General features: G+C 37.7%; 1 protein-coding gene across 31 annotated transcripts in view; it reads left to right on the forward strand.

Annotated features, from left to right (window-relative positions):
- Positions 1 to 22,728, forward strand: part of LOC128690345 (uncharacterized) — a 125,990-nt gene that overhangs the window by 41,103 nt on the left and 62,159 nt on the right. For 20 of the 31 annotated variants that reach the window (XR_011392171.1, XR_011392170.1, XM_070086534.1 and 17 more), the window contains exon 2: positions 21,845 to 21,940. Coding sequence is in view for 29 of the 31 variants with exons in the window: in XM_070086525.1 (XP_069942626.1) it covers positions 21,845 to 21,940 (96 nt within the window). In the remaining 2 variants the exon portion in view is untranslated. Of the gene's footprint in view, positions 1 to 12,816; positions 12,920 to 21,844; positions 21,949 to 22,728 lie in introns of those variants that run through there. The other 11 variants (XM_070086532.1, XM_070086523.1, XM_070086517.1 and 8 more) reach the window with 3 other exon arrangements.

The raw sequence follows: 22,728 nt of genomic DNA on the forward strand, positions 1-22,728 counted from the left end.
GGGCCAAGGACACTTCCCTGTGGGACACCAACTGTAATTGGTTGTGCAGAAGAGTTTGCCCCATTTGCGTACACATATTGGCTTCTGTTGCTGAGGTAAGACTTGAGGTAGTTGAGGGAGTGCCCTCTTATACCATAGTGTGACAATTTTACGTGGAGCAAGTCATGGTCAACTGTATCAAAAGCTTTACGTAAGTCAATGAAGATCCCCAGTGGGACTTCTTTTTTCTCTATTGCAGTGTATATATGTTCTAGCATGTGTATAATAGCATCATTAGTATTTTTATTAGGCCTGAATCCAAATTGGCAGGGGTTGAGTATGTTTTGGGAGATAAGGTAGGAGTAGATTCGTTTATGAATTAATTTTTCGAAGATTTTTGAGAGAGGGTGTAAGTTGGATATTGGCCTATAGTTATTCAACTCTGTTTGGTCTCCTCCTTTGTGGATCGGGGTGACCCTTGCTATTTTGAGTACTGTAGGGAAGGTGGAGGATTCAATGGATTTGTTAAAGAGTGTTGCAATGATTGGTGATAGCACTTGTGACACTTTTTTGTATATAAGGGGTGGTAAGGTATTTAAATCTCCTGCCTTGTTTTTTAGTGCGTTGATAATAAGGGAGACTTCGTATGGGTTAGTCGGAGCTAGGAACAGTGTGTTCGGGTAGTTGCCGGTGAGGTAGTCATTTGGTGGGGTATCTGAGCTTGGGATTTTATTGGCAAGGTTTTGTCCTATAGTGGAGAAGAAATCATTGAGTCTGTTTGCTGTTTCTGTTGGTGGGAGTTGGGGTTCATCTGTTTTTGCTAATTTTATTTCGCTATTTCGTGATATCTTTTTTGTTCCCAGAATTTCTGATAGGGTTTTCCAGGTCTTTTTTATATCACCTCGTAAGTTGGATAATCTGTTCTCATAATACAATTTTTTTGCCCTTCTTATCAGGCTGGTTAGGATTGACGAGTAACGTTTTGTTTGGTCTCTGGTTATGTGACCCATTCTGTACTGTTTTTCATATTGGTGTTTTGTATTTATGGATTTGAGAATGCTGGGTGTTAGCCAGGGACTGTTCAGTCTCTTTGCTGTCATCTGTTTTGTTTTTTTAGGGCAGTGCTTGTTATAGAGGTATTGGGTTTTTTTTTAGAAAATTATTAATACATTCGTCAATATCTGTATAGGTTTCTAGCTCAGTGTGCCAATCAATGTTTGCTATTGCTGTTGTGAAGTTATTAATGGCTGCCTCATTGTGAAGTCTGAAGGTGACTTTAGTAGTGTCTTGGGGTAGTTTACCAAGAGTTGTTATGAGGAAAGTAGGGTAGTGGTCTGTGGTATTATCTGTAATTATGCCTGATTTTAAAGGGGATATGGTGTTGGTCCAGATGTGGTCAAGTAGGGAAACACTAGTCTCTGTAACTCTTGTAGGTTTTGTTACTGTTGGTAGTAACATACAGTTACTCATTGTGTTTGTGAATTCAGTAACGTGTGGGTCCTGGTCTTGCAGGAGATTTATATTGAAGTCACCTGAGAGTAGTAAGTGATCTTTGTTCATGCGTGCATCAGTTATCATACTTCCTAGATTTTGACTAAATTGGCTAATGTTTGACTGTGGAACTCTGTAGATGTTTATCAATGTGAGAGGTTTTTGTAGGTACTTTGATTTGAATTTAGCTATTATATATTCCCCATGTTCATCCCTTGTGCAAGTATTAGTGATACATTCTAGTTGGTCTGAGTAGTATATGGCTGTGCCACCCCCTTGTTGGTCTGGCCTACAGTTGTGTATGGCTGTGTAACCAGGAATGGCATAGACATCTGTACTATCAGGCTTTAGCCAGGTTTCAGTTAGTGTAATGATGGACATATTGGCATGTAAGGAATTTAGTAATGCTATGAGGTCATCGTAATGCTTGCTTAAAGATCTGATATTGTAGTTAAATATAGTTATGTTGTTGTTGGCACTGAGAAGTGCCTTTGATTGTTCTGCAGTGTAGTAATTACAGTTACTGTTTGATTCATTTAAGTCATTAAATAAGAGGTTGGTATCAGGATCAATGCTTGTAATCATAAGATTTGTAGTGAATCTATAGTTTGAATTAAGTATAAAACAAAGTAAATAGTCTTAAGCTAAAAAATAGCACCTGGATTATTTAACAAATGTAAAATAATGAGCTAAGGGACTAATACAAATAAAGTGATGATCAAATAGTGGAGCTTGGGAATATGATAGTAGGTAGTACTATAAAGGTAATTTTTTAAAGTTAGAATTATAGTATAAAATTATAATATAAAAGGGACTAATATAGGTTGTGGTGACCAATAAAGTGGTAATCAAAAAAATCAGCTTTGGAATATAATGGCAAAATTGTGAACTTATTCTACTTTAGCACCTAAGAATAGCACCTTGATTATTTTAACAATTGTGAATATATAAACTAGGATAGTTATATAAAGCTAAAATAAAGGAGAAAACATATAAGGGACTAAAATTAAGTAATGGTAAGCAAAGTTAAATGGGCAGATGGTAGGAATTATATTATAAACTTATAATATAAAAATACAATTTGAATTGGTACTTGCAATTGCACTAGAGTCTGGTATAGGTTGTTGACAAGATCAAGATTATACCTAGATTTAAATTGACAAAATAAAATTCACAATTAAAGTACCAAAAGAATAATAGTAAAAAAATAACAATGGTAATGTCTTGATTATAATATGATAGTAAGAGGGTAGACAGGTACACAGGTACAAGGGATAATATAAAGGTTGGGGTTGAATATAAAAACTTGAAAATTTGGCTACAAAATGTTATGAGAAGTATAAAATAATGTTTAATGTACAAAATTAAAATTGACTGGTAGTAAATATGGTGTTTAATAAAATTTTAGTAAGTAATAATGATTACAAAAAAGTGAAAAAGTAATGTTTATTTCATTCAATATTGCACTGGTAGTTATACTTGAGGTTATATGGCAGTACAAGGTAATTAAGAGTAATCTAGGATAGTAAATGTGGTATTAAAACAGGTAAAGGTAATTAGACAAGTAATGGTTATTAAATGTCAAAAATGTTAAGAGTAAATTGAAATTTTAGTAAAAATGATATTTATTAATTTTAGTAAGTAATATCAATTGATAGTATTTAAAAAAAAAATATGAGGTAGTAATATGGACAGAGAAAGTATCAATTCAGCTAATGTTTAAGCGAACAATAGTAAATAACAAAATCACATAAGGTGACTTATGCTTACTAGTAAAATCACAAAATGAGGTAGTTGATTATTTAATTACTAAGAGATTGTACAATGAAATTTGAACAATAATGGAGCAAAACGTACACTACACTACGTAGGCTTTTTAGTTGGACATTGTTTAGTTATTCTCTGTAAGATTGGTATCCCTGAGAAATCGTGATAGATCATTCTCGTTCGTGATTGTGTACAGTTGACCTACATTTGTTTTCCTAACTAGAATTTTCCCATCCCGAGTGAAGCATTGGTGTATTGTGTCATTATTCTCTCGCTTAAGTTTTCTGACTCTATACAGGAGGTTTTGACATTTTTTGGTAAGACACTCGTTTATATATACCTCTTTCTTTACTTTAATAGATGCAATAATTAAGTCTTTTTTTCTGTCATGTGAGTGGAATCTAAGCATAACACTTTTTCTACCATGGGATCCTAGTAACCTGGCTTCTTTTATTTCTGACTCTGGTACAATAACACTTGTTTGGTCCTTTATGATCTGCAGAGTAATGTCTTTACTGTTTGTTTGGTTCATATCACTGGGAAAAAGTGGACTGTTAACTATTACTGCGTCCGATAGTTTATCTTGTTCAGTTTTATCTTCTTGGAGAGCAAAGTAGTCACTGAACTGGTTATCTAAGTTGCTCTTCCATTCTTTTACTGCTTCTTCAACCTTTGTATTAAGAGATATTATTTGTTGGGTATGGCTATCTATGACTGTCTGGATGGTCTTGTCACAGTTAGTCGTTCCTGGTGTTGAAAACTTTTGTTCAAGACTGAGGATTTTGTTTTCGAGTTGTGTCATCCTGGTGTCTTGTTTTGCTAGCGTCTCTCGAAGATTCATATTTTCAATAACTAAGTTGGAGATGCATGACTTTAGGGTATCTGGATCGTTGGTCATACCTGAGAGACTACTTGGTAGGTTGAATCCGGGGAAGAGAGGGGAGGATGGGCTGGTGGCAGCCATGTTTGTTGTTATTGTTGTGGTGTCGCCTTGAGTGGTGGTGAGTGGGGTGGTTGCTGGGCCGGCGTCCTCCTGACTACACTTGTTGAATAGTTGATTTTTCGGTGTTTTCTTGCTGGCCTTGGTGCTGTTTCCTCTTAGATTGCGCCTCATAATACTACAGGAATTGTTGTAGTTAAGAAGAAGTTGTAGTATACAAAGCTTAGGGTTACGTTGTTCGGCTGGCAGCGGGGTGTTGCTTACGGTTAGTTTGCAGTCTTCCTTTGATCTCTATTTTTTCGATTTGTAGGTTTCACTGTTGGTAATCTTTGGTCATTCTGGGTGCTACGTTGGGTAGTGCAGTTTTGCTTGTAACTAGGTCATCATAGGAGCATTGGTAGCTCTGGTAGTTGGAGAAAAGTACGGAGCTTGGAAGTCGCTGCTGCCTGGAACAACACAGGTCTTTGTCCGAAGATTGGACAAATCTTGAAGAAGATTGATGAACTGAACACATCGAGTCCAGGCTGAGGGACTGATTACCTCAAACTCCTTCTGTCCTTACACCTTTCTGCTTTGTATTGGACTGATGAAGCCACTGTGTGGCAAAACATTTCTTCAGTAAAGATTCCCACATGTTGCATAAGTGTCTCAATCTTCGAGTTTCATATATAAACCAGAATTGCTGGGACCTGGCAAAAAAGGCAAAAATCATTTCATATATATAAATACTGAAGTGTAAAGCAGCCTTCTGGCAAGACAGTGATGGAGTGAATGATGGTGAAAGTTTTTCTTTTTCGGGCCACCCTGCCTTGGTGGGAATCGGCCAGTGTGATAAAAAAAAAAAAAATACATTTTCTTATTGGACCCTTTGACTGTCGTGATCCCAAGTGCAAAAGTGTCTCTGTGTCGCAAAATATTCAAAAAAAAAAAAATTCTTACCAGAATGTTAACCTTTTGACTGTTTTGGTCTTATATATACGTCTTACGAGCCAGTGTTTCAGACATATATATACTCAATAATTCTAACGGCTTCAAATCAGTAGGCCCACATGCGAGAGAATGGGTCTGTGTGGTCAGTGTGCACCATATAAAGAGAATCCTGCAGCACGCAGTGCATAATGAGAAAAAAAAAAAGACCATTTTTTGCAATAAAACACCGAGTTTGAGGTTTATTTTCGTATAGTATTTATCATTGTATTCTCATTTTCATGGTGTCATGTGATAAAATGGAAAACATACTACAGAAATAGAGATGATTTTGATTACTTTCACAATGAAAACGACTATGAAATTGAGCTCAAAGTAGCAGAAATGTTCGATTTTTACCAATGTTCAGGAGTAAGCAAATCACACCACATGTCCAATACACATCAACTGGGGAGTCTAATATTCTTTCACTAGTGCACTGATATTATTTATACCATTTTTACAACAATGCAGTAGTCTGCATAACAGTAAATCTTTTATTTTTTTGTATGAATAAAAAATCAAAATAGAAAGCAATAGTAATACAAGAGGGGCCTAGAGATGTGACTAGTGAACAGAGGATATGTTATTTTAGTGCCAAGAATGTCTACATTGTTTATTCTGGGCCCTATTTTGAAATTGGCATCTTTTTTAATTTGCATGAAATTGGCCAAATTGCCAATTTCTGACCACTTTATTTGGTAGTTGAAATTGGTAAATGGGTGGTTTCTTGTACTCAATTGATAGAAAAAAGGGAGTTCTAAAGAAATAACTGAGTTTGGTCAACTGGAACAACGGAATTGACCAAAAACAGGGCTCCAAGTCGGCGAAATTGCTGATGCGTATATGTTGCCAAGACCGCCAACTTCGCGGGACCGTAATTCCGTGAGTTTTTAACCAAATTTCATACTTTTGGTATCATTACCATTGGGAAAAGATTCTCTATCATTTCGCAAGATTTTTTTTCCCCAAAATTTTGCAACATAAAATGGCAGTTTTAGAAAGGGGCTTGCGACAGTCAAAGGGTTAAGATTAATTTGCTGATTGTTTTATGCCCCCCTGTTACAAGAAATGCGATTTCTAATAATGATAGAGATCTCCAGTGAATACTAAAAAGGACTGCCCCTCTAGCATTTAGCCTGTTACTGGGTTTTTGTAACAAGTAGTCAGTATCCTGGTCTAGTTATCCATTAGAATTTAGTAAAATTCAATAGTGCTTCAGAATTACAATTGGTAGGGTACTAACTAAAGAAATTAAAATTTAATAAGTTTATCAATAACAAAATTGTCTAGGCATATAAGATCAAAGTAATCAATATAATCAAAATAATCTCTTCTCTCGTGTACAGTAGTATTGTGCTGAAGGCACATATCACATCTTTATGGCTTTTAAGTACCGTCTGGTACATTGTTAGCATATTTATTTATTTATTTATTTATTTATTTATTAACAATTTGAGCACACATACAGAGGTACAAAAAAATACAGATAAGAGCAGCATGCCAAAGCCACTTATACTATGCATAGCATTATGGGCTGGCTTAAAATTAACTTAAGATTAACTAAGCAATGATGAAATCAGTGATAAAACATTAATGTAAACAGATTGCTATAAAGCACAAGTGAGTATTACAAAGACAGGTCATATGGTTGCATGCATTGTTGTACATTCAGTCATATGAAGTATTCTGTTAGGTAGTGTATTTAAAAAATAATAAAGTTAGATTGGGTTTTAGGTTTAACATTTATGTGATATAATCGTGAGAAACATTTAAGATATACAATTTATAAGGTTCAGTTATTCAGTATTTATTTGGTTTTGGGTGAGTAAGTGATCTTTGAGAAGAGACTTGAATTTATAAACAGGTAGTGTTTCTTTTATATTTACAGGTAATGAATTCCAGATTTTAGGGCCTTTTATGTGCATTGAGTTTTTGCATAGTGTGAGATGGACACGAGGAACATCAAAGAGTGATCTGTGCCTTGTGTTGTGGTCATGTGTTCTGTTGAGGTTGGCAAGGAGATGTTTGAGGGGAGGGTTAATATCAGAGTTAAGTGTTCTATGTATGTAATAGGTGCAGTAATAAGTATGGATGTTTTGTATGGTGAGTAGGTTTAGTGCATTGAATATTGGTGGAGTGTGCTGCCTGTAGTGAGAATTTGTTATCATTCTAACTGCAGCCTTTTGTTGGGTAATTAGTGGTCTGAGATGGTTAATTGTTGTTGAGCCCCATGCACAAATTCCTTAGGTGAGATAGGGGTAAATAAGAGAGTGATATAGGGCCAGGAGGGCTGACTGTGGAGCATAGTACCGTATCTTCGATAGTATGCCTACAGTCTTGGAAATTTTCTTAGAAATTTGTTGTATATGTGTATGAAATTTGAGTCTATTATCAAGGTGGATTCCTAAGAATTTTCCCTCTGTTAGCTTTGTGATAGGTGATCCGTTTATCATTATGTTAAGAGGGACATCTGTAGCTCTGTTACCAAACTGAATGAAGTAGGTTTTGTCAATGTTTAGTGTAAGTTTGTTAGTCCTCATCCAGGTAGATATTTTCTGTAATTCGGTATTTACAGTATTGGCTAGCGTGACTGGGCTCGAGTGGGAGAAGACGTATGTAGTGTCATCTGCAAATAGTGTGGGTTTGAGTAATTGCGAAGCATTTGGTAGGTCATTTATGTATAGGAGAAAGAGAAGAGGGCCAAGGACACTTCCCTGTGGGACACCAACTGTAATTGGTTGTGCAGAAGAGTTTGCCCCATTTGCGTACACATATTGGCTTCTGTTGCTGAGGTATGACTTGAGGTAGTTGAGGGAGTGCCCTCTTATACCATAGTGTGACAATTTTACGTGGAGCAAGTCATGGTCAACTGTATCAATGAAGATCCCCAGTGGGACTTCTTTTTTCTCTATTGCAGTGTATATATGTTCTAGCATGTGTATAATAGCATCATTAGTATTTTTATTAGGCCTGAATCCAAATTGGCAGGGGTTGAGTATGTTTTGGGAGATAAGGTAGGAGTAGATTCGTTTATGAATTAATTTTTCGAAGATTTTTGAGAGAGGGTGTAAGTTGGATATTGGCCTATAGTTATTCAACTCTGTTTGGTCTCCTCCTTTGTGGATCGGGGTGACCCTTGCTATTTTGAGAACTGTAGGGAAGGTGGAGGATTCAATGGATTTGTTAAAGAGTGTTGCAATGATTGGTGATAGCACTTGTGACACTTTTTTGTATATAAAGGGTGGTAAGGTATTTAAATCTCCTGCCTTGTTTTTTAGTGCGTTGATAATAAGGGAGACTTCGTATGGGTTAGTCGGAGCTAGGAACAGTGTGTTCGGGTAGTTGCCGGTGAGGTAGTCATTTGGTGGGGTATCTGAGCTTGGGATTTTATTGGCAAGGTTTTGTCCTATAGTGGAGAAGAAATCATTGAGTCTGTTTGCTGTTTCTGTTGGTGGGAGTTGGGGTTCATCTGATTTTGCTAATTTTATTTCGCTATTTCGTGATATCTTTTTTGTTCCCAGAATTTCTGATAGGGTTTTCCAGGTCTTTTTTATATCACCTCGTAAGTTGGATAATCTGTTCTCATAATACAATTTTTTTTGCCCTTCTTATCAGGCTGGTTAGGATTGATGAGTAACGTTTTGTTTGGTCTCTGGTTATGTGACCCATTCTGTACTGTTTTTCATATTGGTGTTTTGTATTTATGGATTTGAGAATGCTGGGTGTTAGCCAGGGACTGTTCAGTCTCTTAGCTGTCATCTGTTTAGTTTTTTTAGGGCAGTGCTTGTTATAGAGGTATTGGGTCTTTTTTATAAAATTATTAATACATTCGTCAATATCTGTATAGATTTCTAGCTCAGTGTGCCAGTCAATGTTTGCTACTGCTGTTGTGAAGTTATTAATGGCTGCCTCATTGTGAAGTCTGAAGGTGACTTTAGTAGTGTCTTGGGGTAGTTTACCAAGAGTTGTTATGAGGAAAGTAGGGTAGTGGTCTGTGGTATTATCTGTAATTATGCCTGATTTTAAAGGGGATATGGTGTTGGTCCAGATGTGGTCAAGTAGGGAAACACTAGTCTCTGTAACTCTTGTAGGTTTTGTTACTGTTGGTAGCAACATACAGTTACTCATTGTGTTTGTGAATTCAGTAACGTGTGGGTCCTGGTCTTGCAGGAGATTTATATTGAAGTCACCTGAGAGTAGTAAGTGATCTTTGTTCATGCGTGCATCAGTTATCATACTTCCTAGGTTTTGACTAAATTGGCTAATGTTTGACTGTGGAACTCTGTAGATGTTTATCAATGTGAGAGGTTTTTGTAGGTATTTGGATTTGAATTTAGTTATTATATATTCCCCATGTTCATCCCTTGTGCAAGTATTAGTGATACATTCTAGTTGGTCTGAGTAGTATATGGCTGTGCCACCCCCTTGTTGGTCTGGCCTACAGTTGTGTATGGCTGTGTAACCAGGAATGGCATAGACATCTGTACTATCAGGCTTTAGCCAGGTTTCAGTTAGTGTAATGATGGACATATTGGCATGTAAGGAATTTAGTAATGCTATGAGGTCATCGTAATGCTTGCTTAAAGATCTGATATTGTAGTTAAAGATAGTTATGTTGTTGTTGGCACTGAGAAGTGCCTTTGATTGTTCTGCAGTGTAGTAATTACAGTAACTGTTTGATTCATTTAAATCATTAAATAAGAGGTTGGTATCAGGATCAATGCTTGTAATCATAAGATTTGTAGTGAATCTATAGTTAGAATTAAGTATAAAACAAAGTAAATAGTCTTAAGCTAAAAAATAGCACCTGAATTATTTAACAAATGTAAAATAATGAGCTAAGGTAGTTTTTTTTTTTTTTTGTTTTTTTTTTTTTTTAAGCTAAAATAAAGGAGACAATATAAAAGGGACTAATACAGATAAAGTGATGATCAAATAATGGAGCTTGGGAATATGATAGTAGGTAGTACTATAAAGGTAATTCTTTAAAGTTAGAATTATAGTATAAAATTATAATATAAAAGGGAAATATAAACACAAATGCAGTATAATGTGATCCTTTATTGACTACGTTTCGCCCACACAGTGGGCTTTTTCAAGTCACAAACAGAACTTGAAAAAGCCCACTGTGTGGGCGAAACGTAGTCAATAAAGGATCACATTATACTGCATTTGTGTTTATATTTCCATTGTGTCGGTATTTTATACCATTTATTTCCAATATAAAAGGGACTAATATAAGTTGTGGTGAACAATAAAGTGGTAATCAAATAAATGAGCTTTGGAATATAATGGCAAAATTGTGAACTTATTCTACTTTAGCACCTGAGAATAGCACCTTGATTATTTTAACAATTGTGAATATATAAACTAGGGTAGTTATATAAAGCTAAAATAAAGGAGAAAATATATAAGGGACTAAAATTAAGTAATGGTAAACAAAGTTAAATGGACAGATGGTCACTATGAAATAATATTGGTTTAGGAGTAAGATCTGATTTGTAATATTAAATAAATTGAGCAGTTTATTGCACAATAAAAAGTAAAAAAAAATGAGGTAGTTGGTACTAGCTAGCAAAAGATAGTTTTGGTACTTGCAAAAAAGTAATTGGAATATACACTAATTGCACACACAATAAAAAGTGACTAAAAAAACAAGTAGTGGTAAACAAAATTAAATGGACAGGTAAGAATAATGAATATTATTAATTTGGAGTAAGATTTGACTTGTAATTTAAAATTATGAGCAATTAATAGCAGTAAGAAAGAAGTATAGAGTATTGGAGGTAGTTGGTATTAGCTAGTGATGAAAAATAATAAGAATAATAATGCACAATGTAATAGTAACGTACACTATATGCACCACACGTATATATGTATTAAGGGCACTTATCTAATCTGTTACAGAAATGTCAGCTTTTCTAAGGAAGGTAGAGAAATCGTGTTCGTTTGAGATAGTATATTGTTGTCCTGTTGATGTTTTCCTTACTAGTATTTTCCCATCTCGCGTGAAACACTGATGTATTTTGTTTTCCTGTTTAAGTTTTCTCAGCCTGAACAGAAGGTTTTGACGCTTTTTGTTAGACTCTCATTTATGTACACTCCATTTTTCATTGTAATTGTAATTTAATTAGGTCCTTTCTTTTATCGTATGAATGAAGTCGGATCATTATACTGAGTTTACTTCCTGGTTTTCCTAACAAACGTGTTTCTTTGATTTCATTGTTTTGCACGATGACTTGTACGTGGTTCTGTATTATCCTGACAGCAGTTTCTTTGCACTGTGCTTGTGTTATGTCACTAGGAATGTGTGGACTGTTTATTATAACTGCATCAGACAACTTATCTTGTTCAGTTTTGTCATCTTGGAAATCAAGGTATTCATTTAGTCGAGTGTGCATGTTCTGATTTCAGTCCTTGATTGCTTCTTCAACCTTCATATTTATTGTTGTTATTTGCTCAGTGTGACTGGCTATAGCTGCTTTCAGAGTATTTTCTGTGTCAACACTTCCCGATGTAATCTTCTCTTCAAGGTTTTGGATCTTGTTCTCGAGGTTGGTTATCTTGGATTCTCGTCGCTCGAGTGTTGCTTTGATATCTTTTATTTCATTTTCTAGAGCAGTGATGTAGTCCTTGATATTGTCAGGAATAATCATACCTGAGTTATCATGGGTGAATCCTTTGAAGGGAGTGGAGTTGGAGAGGGAGTCAGCCATGTTTGTTGTTGTTGTTCCCTGGGTGGCGGCGGTGAGGGGGGTTGATGATACACTGGCGTCCTGCTGGGTAGACAAGTTGAGTTCTAGGGTCCTTGCTGTTATTCTATTATTACTGGTGTTGTTTCTTCTGCGATATCCTTTCATAGTATCACTGGAGTAGATACTGTGTAGCAATGGAGGAGAAGGCTTGTTTTCTCGGAGCTTGGGTTAAGTGGTTGTCTGGCAGCGGAGGCAGTGTTTGGGTTAGCAGGGCTGTCTTCCTTAGATCTTCTAATTTTGTCAAGATTTGGGTTACATTCTTAGTATTCTTGGGTCATGTTGTGGTCTACGTGGGTTCATGTAGTTGAACTTTCACTTAGGCCATCACAAGTTTTGATGAGCAATGTTTTTTTGAGAAAGAAGAGCTGGTAGGATACCGTTGCTGCTGCTGCCGCCGCCGCTGCCACACACATAATACAAATATATACAAGTAAGTTTGTGTGTATGTGTGTAAGTGCTCTAAGAACTTCGCTATGTCTCAAGACTCGACTAGACTTAACCAGTGACTGACTAAAAGTCCTCACATAAACTAACTTCTTGACTAACCTGGCAATCAGAACAGCTTGCTTGAACAATAAAACGACTGATAAGCCAAACAGCAATATAACAAGCAACAGCGACACAGAATGAGGAACAAGGAGATAATATAACGACACAAGTAGGGACCATCTGCAGATCCTCCACAAAAGTCACAAAACTCATTCTACTGAATCTAAGTTCAGCATTGGAAAATCCTCGACTGTGACAGTGCACAGATACCAGTACAAATTAGGTCAGAAGCTACAGCTCAGGACCTGAGCTTCTCAGAGTGTCTATGCAACACACAACCTCAGTACAATGTCCAAAATCACTAAGTCTAGGCCATGTTCTGTGAACAGAGTTACACAGAACCAACAACAAGAAAGTGACAGAGATGATCTTCCAACAGGGGCCAACAAGGGAGAGCAGTAGAGGGAACTCTTGTTAGAAGCAACGTCCAACCAACAATAAGAAGCGCAGGCCAGGCTGACTACTCCAGGTGAGGTGTGATTCCCCCCCACCTATCACGTGACTCCGTGGATTGCTGCTGCCCAGCAACACAGAAGCCGGCAGCGTAGCGAGCGGAGAGAAAACACAGTAGTTAGACAAGGCCGACAGCTACTCAACACTCAAACTATGATCACTGAATAATATATAAATGTTACATCCTACCTAATAATATAACTAGGTCAAATAATAGACATTTACTAAAAAAGAGAAGAAGAAATAATATAAAGCAATATAGTATTTACGATGTTTGTTTAATATATTTATAGATGGGGTTGTGAAAGAAGTAAATACTAGGGTGTTCGGGAGAGGGGTGGGATTAAATTATGGGGAATCAAATACAAAATGGGAATTGACACAGTTACTTTTTGCTGATGATACTGTGCTTATTGGAGATTCTAAAGAAAAATTGCAAAGGTTAGTGGATGAGTTTGGGAGTGTGTGTAAAGGTAGAAAGTTGAAAGTGAACATAGAAAAGAGTAAAGTGATGAGGGTATCAAATGATTTTGATAAAGAAAAATTGGATATCAAATTGGGGAGGAGGAGTATGGAAGAAGTGAATGTTTTCAGATACAGGAGGGCCCCACTTATACGGCTGGTTAGGTTCCAGGCTACCGCCGTAAAGCGGAAACCGCCATAAAGTGGAACACCTTTTTTTTACACTTACAAATGCATACAAACACTAGATAACAAGTTTACACTAACATATATTAAGTTAGCAATAGAACCAGGCATCAAAAAACAATAAAAAAGTACAATACACACCTAGTGCACTCATTACTTACCTTAAAATATTTATAGTCTTAATCTAGGGTGAGACAAGTAGTATTTATCCCCGTCAACTAACTACACGAATACCACCTGGTGGTTCACACTTACACTCACTCACTCATTTGACCATAAACAGAAATATTAATCTCAATCTTAAAATAATGAATCCTGTGATACTCCAATACTGAAACTATGTACTGTACCAAAACAAAAGCATTCACATTGCTAAACTCACAAACTAGTATTTAGTCACTTAGCCATAATACCAACTTACCTCATAATTTGTAATATTTTACAATTAAGAATAAAACTAAGTCTGCCCGAAATGCCTAGCCATGCTAAGCGTTCTAGTGGTACACTCTGTAATCACTATTTTACTACATGTAAACCACACAATAACCAAATTTCTGTAAACTCAGCATTGTAATCCTTATAGAGAATAAACTTTGAATTTGAATTTGAATTTATTGTAAGAAATCAAGTGTGGTATGTATGGTAGTCAGCCAGGCTACCATACCAGGCCACCCCACCCACACATACAATTCTATGATATTTAAGCATCCCAGAGCGATAAAATGTATATACAGTTCACTCATTACTTACCTTAAAATATAGGGTGAGATGAGTAGTATTTATTGTAAAAAATCAAGTGTGGTATGTATGGTAGTCAGCCGGGCTACCATACCAGGCCAACCCACCTACACATAATATTCTATTACATTTAAGCATCCCAGAGCGATAAAATGTATATACAGTTCACTCATTACTTACCTTAAAATATAGGGTGAGATGAGTAGTATTTATTGTAAAAAATCAAGTGTGGTATGTATGGTAGTCAGCCGGGCTACCATACCAGGCCAACCCACCTACACATAATATTCTATTACATTTAAGCATCCCAGAGCGATAAAATGTATATACAGTTCACTCATTACTTACCTTAAAATATTTGTAGTCTTAATGTAGGGTCAGGAGTAAGTAAATGAGATAAAACGAATAAATGAGAGAGAGAAAGAATGAGTGCATGAGAGAGTACAGGCGCAGAGTTATGTAAACAAACCAGGCGAAGGTAAGTTTTGTAAACAAAGTGTACACGTCTGGTTTGTGTACAAGTTACATTGTGTACAGGTTGTCTCTACATTGATACGGTAGAATAAATAAAGAACAACACTCCCATTCTCATGTAACATCATTTTGAGAAGAAATGATGCTCTGAGTGAAGGCAATGGAAATAAGTCACTCTGACATTTTTGGGTTATCCTAGGTCTCTATACATGTTGTTATGTATGATAATCTATGTAACTGTATTTGTGTATACCTGAATAAACTTACATACATACGAAAGGAATAATTTTCTACAGTTACCCCCAGTAACACATTTTCTCTTATGTTAGATTAGAGAAAATGTTATTCTTGGCATCACTTGTACAAGTTATCTGGCTACCACATCTCATATTTATGTTTATTTATTCTATTGTGGGGTGTATTTATCATCTTTTTATGTTATGTATCGTGTTTATTATATAATTTTGAAAAAAATATAATGGATGGATTAATGAAAATGTGTATATTAACGTAATATACAACATTTAATGAGACTCGGTGATTATTATTATTATTATTATTATCATTTCTAATATGGCGTCACTTGTGCAAGTCGTCTGCTACCACATCTCATATTTATGTTTATTCTGTTGTGGGGTGTATTTATCATCTTTTTATGTTATGTATCGTGTTTATTATATAATTTTGAAAAAATATCATAGATGGATTAATGAAAATGTGTGTTTAACGTAATATACGACATTTAAATGAGACTCGACGATTATTATAATCATTACTAATATGACGTCTGGAGACATAAGACACTCTTACTGATTTTAATGTGTACCTGCATGCCAGCACAGTATGTAAGTTTATTTAAGTACAGGTATACATAAGTATAGTTATCAGAGTATATATAAAATATGAAATAACTTTTAAAAACATTTGAAATTTTGGAGTTTCCAGACAAAATGGAGAGACTTAGTGCTTACTGAGCTCACGAAGAATGTAAACAAACAGGGTGGGGCGCGGTGACCGTATTAGAAAGTCAGGTGGGGGGAGCCGTATAGCGAGTTTTGGTCATAATTTGAAATGACCGTATTAGCGGAACGCCGTAAAGTGAAACGCCATAAAGCGGGGCCCTCCTGTACTTGGGAGTTGACATGTCGGCGGATGGATTTATGAAGGATGAGGTTAATCATAGAATTGATGAGGGGAAAAAAGGTGAGTGGTGCGTTGAGGTATATGTGGAGTCAAAAAACGTTATCTATGGAGGCAAAGAAGGGAATGTATGAAAGTATAGTAGTACCAACACTCTTATATGAGTGTGAAGCTTGGGTTGTGAATGCAGCAGCGAGGAGGCGGTTGGAGGCAGTGGAGATGTCCTGTCTAAGGGCAATGTGTGGTGTAAATATTATGCAGAAAATTCGGAGTGTGGAAATTAGGAGAAGGTGTGGAGTTAATAAAAGCATTAGTCAGAGGGCAGAAGAGGGGTTGTTGAGGTGGTTTGGTCATTTAGAGAGAATGGATCAAAGTAGAATGGCATGGGGAGCATTTAAATCTGTTGGAGAAAGAAGGCGGGGTGGGGTCATCCTCGAAAAGGTTGGAAGGAAGGGGTAAGGGAGGTTTTATGGGCGAGGGGCTTGGACTTCCAGCAAGCGTGCATGAGCGTGTTCGATAGGAGTGAATGGAGACGAATGGTATTTGGGACCTGACAATCTGTTGGAGTGTGAGCAGGGTAATATTTAGTGAAGGGATTCAGGGAAACCGGTTATTTTTATATAGCCGGACTTGAGTCCTGGAAATGGGAAGTACAATGCCTGCACTCTAAAGGAGGGATTTCGGGATATTAGCAGTTTGGAGGGATATGTTGTGTATCTTTATATGTATATGCTTCTGAGCTGTTGTGTTCTGGGCACCTCTGCTAAAACAGTGATTGTGTGTGAGTGAGGTGAAAGTGTTGAATGATGATGAAAGTATTTTCTTTTTGGGGATTTTCTTTCTTTTTGGGTCACCCTGGCTCGGTGGGAGACGGCCGACTTATTGAAAAAAAAAATTACGATTTAGCTAATATCTCAAATATAAGCAATATAAAATTATTGTTAAATGTTGATAAAGATAGGGAAGCTGTGATTTCGTGTATAGGGCAAGGAGGAATAACATCTTGTAGGAGTGAGGAAGAGCCAGTTGTGAGTGTGGGGGAAGTTCGTGAGGCAGTAGGTAAAATGAAAGGGGGTAAGGCAGCCGGGATTGATGGGATAAAGATAGAAATGTTAAAAGCAGGTGGGGATATAGTTTTGGAGTGGTTGGTGCAATTATTTAATAAATGTATGGAAGAGGGTAAGGTACCTAGGGATTGGCAGAGAGCATGCATAGTTCCTTTGTATAAAGGCAAAGGGGATAAAAGAGAGTGCAAAAATTATAGGGGGATAAGTCTGCTGAGTATACCTGGTAAAGTGTATGGTAGAGTTATTATTGAAAGAATTAAGAGTAAGACGGAGAATAGGATAGCAGATGAACAAGGAGGCTTTAGGAAAGGTAGGGGGTGTGTGGACCAGGTGTTTACAGTGAAACATATAAGTGAACAGTATTTAGATAAGGCTAAAGAGGTCTTTGTGGCATTTATGGATTTGGAAAAGGCGTATGACAGGGTGGATAGGGGGGCAATGTGGCAGATGTTGCAAGTGTATGGTGTAGGAGGTAGGTTACTGAAAGCAGTGAAGAGTTTTTACGAGGATAGTGAGGCTCAAGTTAGAGTATGTAGGAAAGAGGGAAATTATTTCCCAGTAAAAGTAGGCCTTAGACAAGGATGTGTGATGTCACCGTGGTTGTTTAATATATTTATAGATGGGGTTGTAAGAGAAGTAAATGCGAGGGTCTTGACAAGAGGCGTGGAGTTAAAAGATAAAGAATCACACACAAAGTGGGAGTTGTCACAGCTGCTCTTTGCTGATGACACTGTGCTCTTGGGAGATTCTGAAGAGAAGTTGCAGAGATTGGTGGATGAATTTGGTAGGGTGTGCAAAAGAAGAAAATTAAAGGTGAATACAGGAAAGAGTAAGGTTATGAGGATAACAAAAAGATTAGGTGATGAAAGATTGAATATCAGATTGGAGGGAGAGAGTATGGAGGAGGTGAATGTATTCAGATATTTGGGAGTGGATGTGTCAGCGGATGGGTCTATGAAAGATGAGGTGAATCATAGAATTGATGAGGGAAAAAGAGTGAGTGGTGCACTTAGGAGTCTGTGGAGACAAAGAACTTTGTCCTTGGAGGCAAAGAGGGGAATGTATGAGAGTATAGTTTTACCAACGCTCTTATATGGGTGTGAAGCATGGGTGATGAATGTTGCAGCGAGGAGAAGGCTGGAGGCAGTGGAGATGTCATGTCTGAGGGCAATGTGTGGTGTGAATATAATGCAGAGAATTCGTAGTTTGGAAGTTAGGAGGAGGTGCGGGATTACCAAAACTGTTGTCCAGAGGGCTGAGGAAGGGTTGTTGAGGTGGTTCGGACATGTAGAGAGAATGGAGCGAAACAGAATGACTTCAAGAGTGTATCAGTCTGTAGTGGAAGGAAGGCGGGGTAGGGGTCGGCCTAGGAAAGGTTGGAGAGAGGGGGTAAAGGAGGTTTTGTGTACGAGGGGCTTGGACTTCCAGCAGGTATGCATGAGCGTGTTTGATAGGAGTGAATGGAGACAAATGGTTTTTAATACTTGACGTGCTGTTGGAGTGTGAGCAAAGTAACATTTATGAAGGGGTTCAGGGAAACCGGCAGGCCGGACTTGAGTCCTGGAGATGGGAAGTACAGTACCTGCACTCTGAAGGAGGGGTGTTAATGTTGCAGTTTAAAAACTGTAGTGTAAAGCACCCTTCTGGCAAGACAGTGATGGAGTGAATGATGGTGAAAGTTTTTCTTTTTCGGGCCACCCTGCCTTGGTGGGAATCGGCCAGTGTGATAATAAAAAAAAAAAAAAAATATATGAACAGGTAATATACATTATACAGTGGACCCCCAGTTAACGAACTTTTTTCATTCCAGTAGTATGTTCAGGTGCCAGTACTGACCAAATTTTTTCCCATAAGGAATATTGTGAAGTAGATTAGTCCATTTCAGACCCCCAAACATACACGTACAATCGCACTTACATAAATACACTTACATAATTGGTCGCATTTGGAGGCGATCATTAAGCGGGGGTCCACTGTATACATTGTGACCCATTCAGGGGTTGCAATAACCTCCCCCCCCCAAAAAAAAAAAAAATACGATTATTTCTTACCAGGATATAGAGGTGTAAAGTTTTGGGTATGTAGAGAGCACTCTAGGTCCCCAATGAGTTTTTCGTAGGTTTTGTTTTGCCATCTCAGCATACTATTTTCCTGTAGATTTTTGTCAATGGTGTCAGGTCGTTGTTAAGGACTGCATTCCTGGGCTATACCTGTGGGTGTTGATGAGTTGTAATCTATGTTGCCATTTGGGGTGAAGAGATCTTGGGTGTTATCCATAGTTGAAGAGAAGTCAACTTGGGTGCGAGCTGTGGATGAGGATGAATGTTGAGAGAATCCGGAGAACGTTTTGGAGTCATCCACCATTGTTGTTGTGTTGGTCTGGGCGGTGGTGAGAGGGTGGAAGATGCATTGGCATCCTTCAGGGTAGACATTGTGGGTAACAGTTTCCTAGAAGGTTTGGTGTCTGTCTTGGTGTTACTTCTTCTATATTTGTGTCCCATAAGATCACTAGTGGAGTGATATGGATTTACTGTAGTGGTAACTTTTGCTTAGGTGGTATTTGGTATTGGTGGTGTTTGGTATGCCAGGCAATCCTCTTTTAGTCGTGTTTGGTCAGCTTTCTACATCATTAGCAGCCTTATTTTGATTGTTACTGGTTCCGTGTGGGTCAGTGCAGCAGTACAAGCATTTAGGCGTTGTTGTTGTCACCTCACTTGCGCTGACGCAGGTCTTGTCTGTGTGGCTTTGTTTCTCTTCAAGTGAACATTACCCTGTGTGCTCATCCAAAAATTTCACAGTTACATGTATTCATTGTATTTTGTACTTGTTGATTGAGTGTGACTGCTACATAATTGACCATGGGACCAAAGAATTTCCTAGTGCCAGCCCTTTGGTAAAGAAAGTGAGAAACATGATAGAATTGAAGAAAGAAATTGTAGTAAAATACTAGGCAGTGCACCACAGTGTTGGAGGCAGTGTTGGAGGCAGTGTTGGAGGCAGTGGTGGAGGCAATGGTGGAGGCAGTGTTGGAGGCAGTGGTGGAGGCAGTGGTTGAGGCAGCAGTGGAGGCAGTAGCACCAGTATGCCCATTGCTACTATTCAGTGAATAACCCATGCTGTAAATCTGTGAATTTTCACACAAGGCTTTGATACCTGAAATCCTTATGGAGGGGGATTCCCCTTCCAAACAATAATAAGTCCTCTCTCTCCTCCCTGTCTTCCAGACGCCAACAAGAGTTTTCAATAAAAGTACGTAAATATGATTTTAAATGTTTATTTGTCTATTTCATTTAAGTACATACTATATGTATTTATGGTTGTTTTATGTATATAAAACTATAGTTATTCTTTAAAAAAATAATTTTTTGTGAATATTTTTGGGGGTCTGGAACAAATTAATTAGATTTATATTATTTCTTATGGGAAATATTGCTTTGACTTTCGGCCGTTTTGTTTCGGCCAAGCTTCTGGAATGGATTATGGTGGTAACTTGAGGTACCACTATATATGTATGTAAGTATGTGTGTGTGTGTGTGTGTGTGTGTGTGTGTGTGTGTGTGTGTGTGTGTGTGTGTGTTTCCTCTGCAAAGACAGTGATTATGTATGAGTGAGGTGAAAGTGTTGAATGATTATTTTTTTTTTTTTTTTTTTTTTTTTTTTTTTGGGTCACCCTGCCTTGGTGGGAGCTCACCATCATGTTAAAAAAAAATATGTACACCTACCATCTGACTTACGACCTGCTCGACATACGTCCACTCGACTTACGACCGTGCATCTGGCAGCTGGTCTGGGCCGACTGATGCAAACCGCTGTACAATATTTGATGATTACCGCGGCAGCAATGCGTCATGCAGGCAGCATCAGTTTGAGTTACCCTGCCCTATCAGCAGCATCATACTGTATTAACCGTACTAACTGGACAGTAAATTTCACCATGGCCCCTAAGATGAAGTCTGAATCTTGCACTGGAGATTGTGGCAAGAAAGTCTCTTACTCTCGAACTCTCTATTTGTTTTCACTGTTGCACATAAACCTGTCTGTATCTGTCTGCCTGTTTATCTGTGTCTGTCTGTATCTCTGTGTGTCTGTTTATCTGTCTACCAGTGTGTTTGTCTTTCTGTCTACCTGTGTGTCTGTCTTTGTCTACCTGTGTGTCTGTCTTTGTCTACCTGTGTGTCTGTCTTTCTATCTACTTGTGTGTCTGTCTTTCTGTCTACCTGTATGTCTGTCTACCTGTGTCTGTCTTTCTGTCTACCTGTGTCTGTCAACCTGTGTGTCTGTCTTTATGTCTACTTGTGTGTGTCTGTCTACCTGTGTGTCTGTCTATCTACCTGTGTCTTTCTGTCTACCTGTGTGTCTTTCTGTCTACCTGTGTCTGTCTTTCTGTCTGCTTGTCTGTCTCAGAGCCACTCATTAAGAGTGTAATTGGTCTTGAAAATGCCATATTAATAATGATAATAACACACTAATAATCACTGAGGCACATTAAATGTGTATAAAACGTTAATATAGACATTTTGCTTAATCCATCTATGATTTTTTTTTCAAAATTATATAATAAACATGCTACATAACATATAAACATATAAATTAACAAATTTGAGATGTTTTTCTGGTCAGCTTGACAGAGTGAACAAAAACCATTCATGTTCAGGCTGGTAACAACAACAACAACAACGTTTGTTTACATAACTCGCGAATCTTCTACACTCTCATTCTCTCATTTATTCATTTAATCTTGTTTACTCACCTCTCACTCTACATTAAGACTACAGATATTTTAAGGTAAGTAATGAGTGGACATGATTATTATATTATAGTTTAATATTAATATTATTATTGTGGAAATTTATTTGGTCCCTAAAATTCCACAGGACAGATCCAGCATGGCCGTACGGGACGGCTGAGCTGGATGGCCCTTATACCCCACCCAAACAGGGAAGCATTCTCTTGTCGGCGATGGATTCTTGGTAGGCATGTATTTAATTTATAGATTTACTCTTCAGGGAAGGAGTAGGTAGTTTTACTGGTAGTACACTAATATTAGGTTTACTAAGGCATCTGTAGATAATGATAATGTAGACCTAAGACCTTAACATAGGTAGTAATAGGCCGATAATGTAGGCAAACACTAGGATAAGTTAGCTAGGGAGAACTGGCAGCCCACCCACCCACCCACCCACCCACCCACCCGGCCAACCAACCACCCACCCAGCCAACCACCCACCCAGCCAACCACCCATCCAACCACCCACCCACCCACCCACCCACCCACCCAACCAACCACCTACCCACCCAACCAACCACCTACCCACCCAACCAACCACCTACCCACCCACCCAACCACCTACCCACCCACAGACCTGGCCACCCATCCAGCCAGCCTGATACGTATTACACATGTTCCAGAGTTGTTTCTCTTTACTTAGGGTATAGGTTACACAACATTCTGGCAGGATGACACTACCAGTGTTATTCTCCCATTCCACTGTGTCGACAATACATAAAGATAACAGTAACATATGATACTGTATGCGATGTAAAATTTACAATACAGTTCACTACCATGTATACATTATATACGTACAGTACATAAATAATTAAAATATAACAATAGAAGTAAATTATGGTAAAAAGAATGAAATAATGATTGTACATTACATTACAGTACTATGTAAGTAGTTTATATAAGAAAGGTTTGACATTATGCCCTACCCAGTATGTCGGCAAATTTCGAAGGTTCGACTTACGTCCATTT

The sequence above is a fragment of the Cherax quadricarinatus genome, chromosome 19 (assembly GCF_038502225.1).
Source record: "Cherax quadricarinatus isolate ZL_2023a chromosome 19, ASM3850222v1, whole genome shotgun sequence".
Lineage (NCBI taxonomy): Eukaryota > Metazoa > Arthropoda > Malacostraca > Decapoda > Parastacidae > Cherax > Cherax quadricarinatus.